This window comes from Lepidochelys kempii, chromosome 5, assembly GCF_965140285.1.
Source record: "Lepidochelys kempii isolate rLepKem1 chromosome 5, rLepKem1.hap1, whole genome shotgun sequence".
Taxonomy (NCBI): domain Eukaryota; kingdom Metazoa; phylum Chordata; order Testudines; family Cheloniidae; genus Lepidochelys; species Lepidochelys kempii.
The window spans coordinates 51212927-51225035 of NC_136384.1; the positions used below are offsets into that span (position 1 = coordinate 51212927).

At 41.9% G+C, this 12109-nt stretch overlaps 1 protein-coding gene across 4 annotated transcripts in view; it reads left to right on the forward strand.

Annotated features, from left to right (window-relative positions):
* The window catches only part of CCDC125 (coiled-coil domain containing 125), a 46086-nt gene that overhangs the window by 5552 nt on the left and 28425 nt on the right, over nucleotides 1–12109 (forward strand). For all 4 annotated transcript variants that reach the window (XM_073344351.2, XM_073344352.2, XM_073344353.2 and 1 more), the window contains exons 3-5: nucleotides 1083–1141; nucleotides 3378–3464; nucleotides 10230–10307. In XM_073344351.2, coding sequence (XP_073200452.1) covers nucleotides 1083–1141; nucleotides 3378–3464; nucleotides 10230–10307 — 224 coding nt within the window. The remainder of the gene's footprint in view (nucleotides 1–1082; nucleotides 1142–3377; nucleotides 3465–10229; nucleotides 10308–12109) is intronic.

Here is a 12109-nt window from a genome sequence, read left to right on the forward strand (position 1 = left end):
CAAATTTAGTTTCCAGCTAAATATCAAACATGTGTGCTTGATATTTCACTGAAATTATAGTTCAGGAACAATCTCACCCTTAAAAAGTTACTCTACAGCATTTGAAGCTCTCTCTCTTTTCTCATTATTAGTGCTGAATTTTATGTAAAAGTGGCAATGCTGTGAATATAGTCAACCACAGTTAGTGCTTCTCCTTTTTTCCCCCCTCTCCTTCAAATATCTTTTCAGTTATTCTTACTTCCCCCAACTGAGTGTTTCCCTCTTTGGTGTTCTAGTCACTCTGGTTCACTCCTGCCCCCTCCAACATAAACCAGACTGTCCAACATAATTGCTCTTTTGCTGGTGTCAGCAGGACCAGTGTGAAATTTATTAGACTTGTGCAATCCCAGTCAATTTCATAATGCTTCTGCTTGCACCCTAAGTGATAAGGGTCTATGCAGTGAGCTCCATGCAAGCAGAGCTTGAGCCCACATGGAACCATGTTGAATTCATTGGGCCTCTGCATAGGGGTCTACCTATGTGGAGTGGAGGTCTCTGAAGGATCAGGGCCTAGGTGAGAAAAAGCAGTTGCCCATAATAAGCACCTGGGATCTATATGAGTTGAATGAGGGGATCCAGTGCAGTGCTTCCCTCCGTGTACTCCTGCAAGGCTCATGCAAATCATCCACACTCTATGCAATTAGAGTTCTTCAACACCTGGTAGCTAGCTGTTGTCTTGTTTTTTAATCGTTGAAAACTGAAAACACTTTTTTTCATAAATATACAGGAAAAACGAAAATGCATTTGGGGGGGGAAAGAGGTTTCTCTTTTTTTTTTATAAAAGGAAACACTTGAAATTAATTTATTCTCTGTGTGGCTAAACTTTTCTTTTTCTAACTTTTCGTCTTTACATGTGAAATATTGCAGACCAGATAATAGATACTGTTCTAATGTATTTTGTAATTCTGTGTTATTTAGCCTCATAAAAATTACACGGATGATAATGAGTGTCTAAATGGGCTCTCTTATCAATATAAAGGTAAAGAAAACTAAAAGAATTGGGAGTTTTGTGAATGTGTTGATATCTCATCAATTTTATACAGAGTCTAATTCTGAAGTGTCAAATGAAGAATTAAGACAACAACTTCGGGAGGCTATAGAGGTTAGTACTAGTCCTGAATGGGCTTTTTTTGAAATGCTTGTTTATTATAATGTAATAAAATATATACAATGTTATTTCATTGGAAGACCTTAGAATACCCAAAACTTTGGGTAAATATGAGCTCTGTCAATCAGAGAGCTAGTTCGGAGACTTAAAAGATTCTGTGCCCCAGGATCTATAAACTGAAGGTCACTGTATCCTCTGGATTTTCTAATTCTGGAGTGCAATGAAGAGGCAGACTCTTTGTTCTAGATTCCCAAAGTGTGGAGGGCCTTAAAGGGAAAATACTTCATTTAGCAGCAGTCTCTTCATTACACTCTCAGTTTGGAAACCTGGAGCACCAACATGGAAGCTGGCAGGCCTACTTCAAGCCAGCTTTGTTGAAGGGACCCTGGCATGCAGAGCACAGTAAAATCTCAAGGAACATCACCAAGTTTACTAATCAAATATTGGTAAACTGGGGTGCTATGATGTACAGTACAAAGAAAAATTGTCATTTGAATGTGTTGTGGTGCAACTTCTGTTACCTGAGGACAAACATAGGAACACAAATTTTATTACTATCAAAGTAAAACAAATACCAAAAACAACCCTTTACACATTAGTATTGTCTTAGTAACAAGATAAACACACCACAAAAATGAAAAGCTAAGTAAAGAGAACAAAATAGGAGCCTCCAGTTAAAGCTAGCATTCATTCTAGCAGAGTAAAAATGAAAACCATTTCAAGAGGGTATATGGATAAAGGCATAGCAAGCTTTGGCATAGAGAGGATGTGCAAGTCAGAAAGCATTCTATTAGCCATCAAACAGCATAAAATGTGGGCCCAGTCCCTGAAGGTGCTCAACACCTAGGATTTGCTGAGTGTCCTCATCTTCCACTAAATTCAGTGGGAGTTGAAGGTGTTCAACAACTCCCAAGAGGCACTCTGTACTCAATAGGATTGCTCTGCATCATGCATCTGAGAATCTGTTGGCGAGAGAAAGAACATATTTTATTGAAATTCTCTACTTAGTCCTGCAGTTTAAACATGAAGTACTTCAAAGGAATGATTTGCCAAAGATTTGGCGTGTGCTGCTTCTGGAGACCAAATGTAAGGTGGAAACTAAATACAAAGCACATGTGCCTATATAGTCTAGATTGAAGGCTAAAATCACTGGATAAGGAAATTGTCATTTTCTAGGAAAAGGACTACTTTTGAAACGCTAAAATACTTGAACTCTTGATTGTGTAGGGCACATATAATCATGTTCTGTACTGAATGAATCAATTGCCATTATCTGTTCAACCAATGTTTATTTTTGTCCATTTGTTTTGAGATATTCAACTGAATGGCTCAATTTGGACACCCAAGTCAGTCCTCCAAATACAGGCACATTTCAGTATCAGTTGCTGAATCAGTGGAATTGTAACAAATGCTGGTTGTCAGCATCGATTTTGGAGCAGAATCTAGTTCTGGCAGCCAGTCAGGTTTCTACCACCTACAAATCTGCAAAATGAATTTCATCTGTTAATATGACTGACTTCTTATTTTTAACATGAACTTCAGTTAAAAGAATCTGGGACATTTTTGTCTGAGACCTTGTCCTTAACATTGCTTTTCTGCTCTGACTCACCTAAAGTTCCAAGACAGAACTTTTGTGTTTGTGTGTGTGTGCTTGCAGGTCATTGTTGCTTCTCACCAGAAATGGAAGAGGGGCAGAGGGAGTGAGTGGTTTTTCTTTTTAACTCTTGGAAATTGCAAACTGACCTCCTTGTAAGAGGAGAAGGGAAGGTGATCCAGGCATCCAAATGAGGATACAGTTGGGTAGGAGCTTTTTTACCTGGACAGCTGCTTAATTATCGATATACAAAATAATGCTAGAATAGTATCCATATATTATATAATATCCATAGACTGTTGTAGCAAATTAAAAGGAGAGAGCAGAACAGGGCATAGTGTTCAAAAGCCTGTGCCAGAATAAACATGAAACAAAAGAACTACAGAATGAAATCATATGTTTTTAAAGTACATTTGCAGAGAATGGGAAGAAATAGTAATTGTATGTATGCTTGATTATACATTTTGTTTAAATTTGCATTCTCATTAGCATTATGTCATATTGGAAACAAGCTGTAAATCATATTAATAGGAAAGATTAACCTTGTGAAGGGAGCTCATTTGGTAACAACTTGTTGAGACATAACAAGACTGTTCTGGCTTTTATTTTAGTTTTTATGTTTTTGTTTTTTTGCAGGAGGTAGAGATTTTAAAAGTAGAGCTTGAAGCATCGCAGAGACAACTTGAAGGAAAAGAAGAAGCACTTAAAATTCTGCAAAATATGGTAAGAAGTGCTTTTAAATTAACAGCTTATTTAATACGGTTTTAATTTAAAGTATTAACTGTACCTGAATATTAAAGAGCTAGCAATTATGATTTTATTACTCCTTTCCACACACAGTCACAACTATTATTGAAAGAGGTTCCGCTATAATAGCACATTGGTAGTTTGACCTTATAGGATCTATCCACTTTATTCAGTGGATGCTATCTTCCCTTGACTCCTTTTACTAATGTTACTTCCTGTGCTGTGTCTTTCATCACAAATTAGAGGTTCCTTTCAGTTCATGCCCAGATCTCTCATAATAAGAGACAATACCTAATAACTATTAGGGTATCCCTTTTTTGTATGTGTTGTGATGTTTTTGTTTACTATTAAAATCAATTTCTAAGGTTTTAGTGTGGTTACACAATCCATTTACAGTACTGTTAGGTCCCGTCCATTTAAAATTGTATCGGCATTGTACCTGGGTCAATGGTCATCCATACAGTACCCTGGGTCCTTGAAAGTTACTTTTGTAACATAGACAGGCCTTAAAAGAAAAAAGGATCTTTTTGATTTTTTTAATATTTTTTTGTCAAGTTGAAGCAGAGGCAAACAATCCAATAGTAGGGAAACAATCCCATAGTTGGGATCCTCCTTCCAGATGATGTCATGGTATCCTTGCACTGAGGATACCTCTCCTGAGGAGGAACCCCAGTTACTAGGAAGAGTCAGGTAACAGTAATGGGGGATTCAATTATTAGAAATATAGATAGTTGGGTTTGTGTTGACTGGGAGAATCACATGGTAAATTGCCTTCTGGGTGCGAAGGTTGCAAATATCATGAGACATCTAGACAGACTTATGTGCAGTGCAGGGGAGGAGCCAGTGGTTGTGGTACATGTAGGTACCAGTGACATAGGGAAAGAGGTCCTGGAGGCCAAATTTAGGCTGCTAGGTAAGAGATTAAAGTGCAGGACCTCCCTGATAGTATTCTCTGAAATGCTTCCAGTTCCATACGCAGGGCCAGAATGACAGGTAAAACTGAAGGGTCTCAGTGCATGGATGAGACAATCGTGTAGGAAGGAGGGTTTTAGGTTTATTAGGAACTGGGGAACCTCTTGGGAAAAGAACAGAATTATCAGACACACAGATAAACACAATATGTTGGGAAGAGTCAACATGGCTTTTGTAAAGGGAAATCATGTCTCACCTATCTTTAGAATTCTTTGAGACTTATTTGACAGGGGGGAGGGATAGCTCAGTGGTTTGAGCATTGGCCTGCTAAACCCAGGATTGTGAGTTCAATCCTTGAGGGGGCCATTTGGGGTCTGGGGCAAAAATTGGGGATTGGTCCTGCTTTGAGCAGGGGGTTGGACTAGATGACCTCCTGAGGTCCCTTCCAACTGTGGTATTCTATGAAGTGCAAAGTAATACACATTGGAAAAAATAATCCCAACTATGAATTCAAAATAATGGGTTCTAAATTAGCTGTTACAATCCATTCAATGTGCAGCAGCAGTCAAAAAAATCTAATGGAATGTAGGGAACCACTGGGAAAGAGAGAAATAAAAAAACAAAATATCATAATACCACTATATAAATCCATGGTACGCTCACACCTTAAATATTGCATTTAGTTCAGGTTGCCCCATCTCAAAAAAGATCTATTAGAACTGGAAAAGGTACAAAGAAGGGCAACAAAAATGATTAGTGGTATGGAATAGCTTCCATAGAAGGAGAGATTAAGAAGTCTGGGGCTGTTCATCTTCGAAAAGAGACAACTAAGGAGTGATACAATAGAGGTCTTTACCCCTGGACATAATACAGGAATGAGGGATCACCCAATGAAATTAATATGCAGCAGGTTTAAAGAAACATAAGGAACATATGTCTTCACACAATGTACATTCAACCTGTGGAGCTCATTGCCTGGGATGCTATGAAGACCAAAAGTATAACTGGTTACAAAAAAAAATTAGTTAAGATCATGGAGGATATGTCTGTCAGTAGCTGTTGACCAAGATGGTCAGGGACAGAGCCCCACGCTCCAGGTGTCCCTAAACTGCCAACTGCCAGAAGCTGGGACTGCATAACAGGATGGATCATTTGAAATTAATGTCTTCTGTTCTGTTCCCTTTGAAGTATCTGGCACTGGCCACTGTCAGAAGACAGGATATTGTGCTGCAATGGACCATTGGTCTGACCCATTATGGCCATTCCTATGTTCTTGAAATGCTGCTAAACTTTAAAAATAACAAAGACTAGCAGGAGTTGAAACACAGCTGTGGTTGCAGCCCAGCTATTGAAAGCTTAACATCCTGAATACTAAAACCACTAGGATTTTTGTAATCAGTTTAAATGTAAATTTAATTTAAAGAGTTTTCTTTATCTTCCTTATGATTCTGTTGATATGAGGAAGTGTATGTGACTTAACCTGTCAGTAAGGAATTGCACTCACAACTCTGACCCACAGTTTTGTTTTGTTTTGTTTTGTTTTTATAGATAATGCTATATCAATCTACTTAAGTTTTTAAGAAGTGGTTGCTCCTTGTCATGAAAGCAAAATGTGGCTTTTGGAATCTATAAAACCTATGGTCAAGAAGAGCTCCCTTTGATTCACAGGTGCCGACATTTGTCACCAGTGAGCAGGTTAATTTTGGGAGTTAAATACCTAATCTCTCCATGAGTCTCCACGCACATGTGTTCTAGGAACTGAAAACCAGTCTGAGGTTCTGCATTTTCTATATTCTGTCCTTAACTAGTGCCAAAAAGAACAGCTAAGCTGAGGGACTAATGACAGATTTAAAGTTTGGTCTTTCAAAAACAGGGCTTGATATCCCAGCTTTCCAAAAGCATATGCTGGTTAGTTCTAACCTTTACAGGTTTTGAGATATCAAACCTTAAAATCATATTCTAATTTCTATCTTGCTTCCCCTCCCTTTCCTTCTTCCAAAACTCCTAGAGCTTATAGAATCATAGAATCATAGAATATCAGGGTTGGAAGGGACCCCAGAAGGTCATCTAGTCCAACCCCCTGCTCAAAGCAGGACCAATTCCCAGTTAAATCATCCCAGCCAGGGCTTTGTCAAGCCTGACCTTAAAAACCTCTAAGGAAGGAGATTCTACCACCTCCCTAGGTAACGCATTCCAGTGTTTCACCACCCTCTTAGTGAAAAAGTTTTTCCTAATATCCAATCTAAACCTCCCCCACTGCAACTTGAGACCATTACTCCTCGTTCTGTCATCTGCTACCATTGAGAACAGTCTAGAGCCATCCTCTTTGGAACCCCCTTTCAGGTAGTTGAAAGCAACTATCAAATCCCCCCTCATTCTTCTCTTCTGCAGGCTAAACAATCCCAGCTCCCTCAGCCTCTCCTCATAACTCATGTGTTCCAGTCCTCTAATCATTTTTGTTGCCCTTCGCTGGACTCTCTCCAATTTATCCACATCCTTCTTGAAGTGTGGGGCCCAAAACTGGACACAGTACTCCAGATGAGGCCTCACCAATGTCGAATAGAGGGGAACGATCACGTCCCTCAATCTGCTCGCTATGCCCCTACTTATACATCCCAAAATGCCATTGGCCTTCTTGGCAACAAGGGCACACTGCTGACTCATATCCAGCTTCTCGTCCACTATCACCCCTAGGTCCTTTTCCGCAGAACTGCTGCCTAGCCATTCGGTCCCTAGTCTGTAGCTGTGCATTGGGTTCTTCCGTCCTAAGTGCAGGACCCTGCACTTATCCTTATTGAACCTCATCAGATTTCTTTTGGCCCAATCCTCCAATTTGTCTAGGTCTTTCTGTATCCTATCCCTCCCCTCCAGCGTATCTACAACTCCTCCCAGTTTAGTATCATCCGCAAATTTGCTGAGAGTGCAATCCACACCATCCTCCAGATCATTTATGAAGATATTGAACAAAACCGGCCCCAGGACCGACCCTTGGGGTACTCCACTTGATACCGGCTGCCAACTAGATATGGAGCCATTGATCACTACCCGTTGAGCCCGACAATCTAGCCAGCTTTCTACCCACCTTGTAGTGCATTCATCCAGCCCATACTTCCTTAACTTGCTGACAAGAATACTGTGGGAGACCGTGTCAAAAGCTTTGCTAAAGTCAAGAAACAATACATCCACTGCTTTCCCTTCATCCACAGAACCAGTAATTTCATCATAAAAGGCGATTAGATTAGTCAGGCATGACCTTCCCTTGGTGAATCCATGCTGGATGTTCCTGATCACTTTCCTCTCATGCAAGTGCTTCAGGATTGATTCTTTGAGGACCTGCTCCATGATTTTTCCAGGGATTGAGGTGAGGCTGACTGGCCTGTAGTTCCCAGGATCCTCCTTCTTCCCTTTTTTAAAGATTGGCACTACATTAGCCTTTTTCCAGTCATCCGGGACTTCCCCGGTTCGCCACGAGTTTTCAAAGATAATGGCCAATGGCTCTGCAATCACAGCCGCCAATTCCTTCAGCACTCTCGGATGCAACTCGTCCGGCCCCATGGACTTGTGCACGTCCAGCTTTTCTAAATAGTCCCTAACCGCCTCTATCTCCACAGAGGGCTGGCCATCTCTTCCCCATTTTGTGATGCCCAGCGCAGCAGTCTGGGAGCTGACCTTGTTAGTGAAAACAGAGGCAAAAAAAGCATTGAGTACATTAGCTTTTTCCACATCCTCTGTCACTAGGTTGCCTCCCTCATTCAGTAAGGGGCCCACACATTCCTTGGCTTTCTTCTTGTTGCCAACATACCTGAAGAAACCCTTCTTGTTACTCTTGACATCTCTGGCTAGCTGCAGCTCCAGGTGTGATTTGGCCCTCCTAATTTCATTCCTACATGCCCGAGCAATCTTTTTATACTCTTCCCTGGTCATATGTCCAACCTTCCACTTCTTGTAAGCTTCTTTTTTATGTTTAAGATCCGCTAGGATTTCACCATTAAGCCAAGCTGGTCGCCTGCCATATTTACTATTCTTTCGACTCATTGGGATGGTTTGTCCCTGTAACCTCAACAGGGATTCCTTGAAATACAGCCAGCTCTCCTGGACTCCTTTCCCCTTCAAGTTAGTCCCCCAGGGGATCCTGGCCATCCGTTCCCTGAGGGAGTCGAAGTCTGCTTTCCTGAAGTCCAGGGTCCGTATCCTGCTGCTTACCTTTCTTCCCTGCGTCAGGATCCTGAACTCAACCAACTCATGGTCACTGCCTCCCAGATTCCCATCCACTTTTGCTTCCCCCACTAATTCTACCCGGTTTGTGAGCAGCAGGTCAAGAAAAGCGCCCCCCCTAGTTGGCTCCTCTAGCACTTGCGCCAGGAAATTGTCCCCTACGCTTTCCAAAAACTTCCTGGATTGTCTATGCACCGCTGTATTGCTCTCCCAGCAGATATCAGGAAAATTAAAGTCACCCATGAGAATCAGGGCATGCGATCTAGTAGCTTCCGTGAGCTGCCGGAAGAAAGCCTCATCTACTTCATCCCCCTGGTCCGGTGCTCTATAGCAGACTCCCACCACTACATCACTCTTGTTGCACACACTTCTAAACTTAATCCAGAGACACTCAGGTTTTTCTGCAGTTTCGTACCGGAGCTCTGAGCAGTCATACTGCTCCCTTACATACAGTGCTACTCCCCCACCTTTTCTGCCCTGCCTGTCCTTCCTGAACAGTTTATAACCATCCATGACAGTACTCCAGTCATGTGAGTTATCCCACCAAGTCTCTGTTATTCCAATCACGTCACAGTTCCTTGACATCACCAGGATCTCCAGTTCTCCCTGCTTGTTTCCAAGGCTTTGTGCATTTGTATATAAGAAGGAGACTCCGCTGGTTGGAAGGCATGAGATGCACTGTCCTGAGGTTGGGAGTTCCACGACCACCACTCCCAAGAGGAGAAGGCGGGTGGTGGTGGTCGGGGACTCTCTCCTCCGGGGGACTGAGTCATCTATCTGCGTTCCCTCTCTTCGTAAGATGGAGCCCGTCTCTGCCCAGCACTCCTCCTTCATGGAACACCATCCCATGGTCAAAGAAACCAAAGCCTTCTCTCCGACACCACCTGCGTAGCCATTCGTTGACTTCCACGATTCGACGCTCCCTACCTAGGCCTTTTCCTTCCACGGGGAGGATGGACGAGAACACCACTTGCGCCTCCAACTCCTTTATCCTTCTTCCTAGAGCCACATAGTCCGCAGTGATCTGCTCAAGGTCATTCTTGGCAGTATCATTGGTGCCCACGTGGAGAAGCAGGAAGGGGTAGCGATCCGAGGGCTTGATGAGTCTCGGCAGTCTCTCCGTCACATCGCGAATCTTAGCCCCCGGCAAGCAGCAGACTTCTCGGTTTTCCCGGTCAGGGCGGCAGATAGATGGCTCAGTCCCCCGGAGGAGAGAGTCCCCGACCACCACCACCCGCCTTCTCCTCTTGGGAGTGGTGGTCATGGAACTCCCAACCTCAGGACAGTGCATCTCTGGCCTTCCAACCAGCAGAGTCTCCTTCTGCTTTCTCGCCCCAGACATATCATCTGGTCCACTCTCCGCAACGATACCTGTGGAGAGAACATGAAAGCGGTTAGTTACCTGTGTCTGTGTTACTGGAACCCGGACATTCCGCTTACCTCTTCTGGAGGTCACATGTTGCCAAGCTTCTTCTTACAAAGCTTATAATCCTTTATACCACCTGTAAGTCTAGAATGGCAGTTTCCACATGATGTAAAATGATACATTAATTTAGTTATATAATACTGTTAGATTTATCTATATGATCTTGTTGTTGTTCATCTTTTTCACAGACAGTGTTTAATAAAGCCACAAGTCATACAAAAGCAATGCTTCAAAAAACTGAGGAACAAAAGAGAGCTTTAGAAAAGGTAAGGGTGCAGACTTCTTGTCTCTGCAAAATCATGCTAATATCATAGTGGCTTTATTCCTTGTAATTTGTGAGGCTAAACCAATAATTTAGGATTTATTCTGAAGTGACAAAGGTGGTCCCTCTGTTTTTGAATATAATACATATCTGACTTTATTTGTTTTAAGTTTTGCTGACAGAAGTCTCATCCCACTTAGCTTTAAGGAGACAATGTTAACTTATCACATTTATGTCTGAACATTTGTACCTTCTATTTACAAATAATTCTTAAGATCACTATATTGAAAAGACAGAAAAAATAATGTTTTTCAACTTGTTCACTTTGTGAATTTGACAGCACTTTGTTTATAGGCTGGGATTTTCAAAGGAACTTAAGAGAGTTAAGTGTCCAGCTCTCCAATTTTAGTCATTTTCTCTCTCATTTTTTATGAGTGGGTGGGTGGCTTTTTCAAACATAGGGGAGCAAGACGGGGGAGAGACATTCTGAGAATAGGAATATAAATGTAGATCCATTAGAAACTGGTGGAGAGAGTTGAGGGCAAGGATAGTGAGTGAAACTATTTTAACTCATTTTTTTAAGACTTGAACTTGTATCTCTAATCAAATGTTAGACTGTCAGCTGTCTGACTTTCTAAGGAACGTTACTGCAATTTTATGCTTGGTACTGAGCCTTTAAGGTGTCCAATACATGGGCATTTTATAGATATACAAGTGGGATTTAGACAAGTACAGAATATTACATACAGAAGAGTACCCATAAGTCACCTACTACAGGACAAGCCCAACAAAGAAAATAACAGAACACCACTAGCCATCACCTTCAGCCCCCAATTAAAACCTCTCCAACGCATCATCAAGGATCTACAACCTATCCTGAAGGACGACCCATCACTCTCATAGATCTTGGGAGACAGGCCAGTCCTTGCTTACAGACAGCCCCCCAACCTGAAGCAAATACTCACCAGCAACCACACACCACACAACAGAGCCACTAACCCAGGAACCTATCCTTGCAACAAAGCCCGTTGCCAACTGTGTCCACATATCTATTCAGGGGACACCATCATAGGGCCTAATCACATCAGCCACACTATCAGAGGCTCGTTCACCTGCACATCTACCTATGTGATATATGCCATCATGTGCCAGCAATGCCCCTCTGCCATGTACATTGGTCAAACTGGACAGTCTCTACGTAAAAGAATAAATGGACACAAATCAGATGTCAAGAATTATAACATTCAAAAACCAGTTAGAGAACACTTCAATCTCTTTGGTCACTCGATTACAGACCTAAAAGTTGCAATTCTTCAACAAAAAACTTCAAAAACAGACTCCAATGAGAGACTGCTGAATTGGAATTAATTTGCAAACTGGATACAATTAACTTAGGCTTGAATAGAGACGGGGAGTGGATGGGTTACTACACAAAGTAAAACTATTTCCCCATGTTTATTCCCCCCCCCACCCCCCACTGTTCTTCAGACGTTCTTGTCAACTGCTGGAAATGGCCCACCTTGATTATCCCAACAAAAGGTTCTCTCTCTTGCTCTCCTGCTGGTAATAGCTCACCTTAAGTGATCACTCTCTTGTTACAGTGTGTATGGTAACACTCATTGTTTCATGTTCTCTATGTATATAAATCTCCCCACTGTATTTTCCACTGAATGGATCCGATGAAGTGAGCTGTAGCTCACGGAAGCTTATGCTCAAATAAATTGGTTAGTCTCTAAGGTGCCACAAGTACTCCTTTTCTTTTTGCGAATACAGACTAACACGGCTGCTACTCTGAAACCTGTCAAA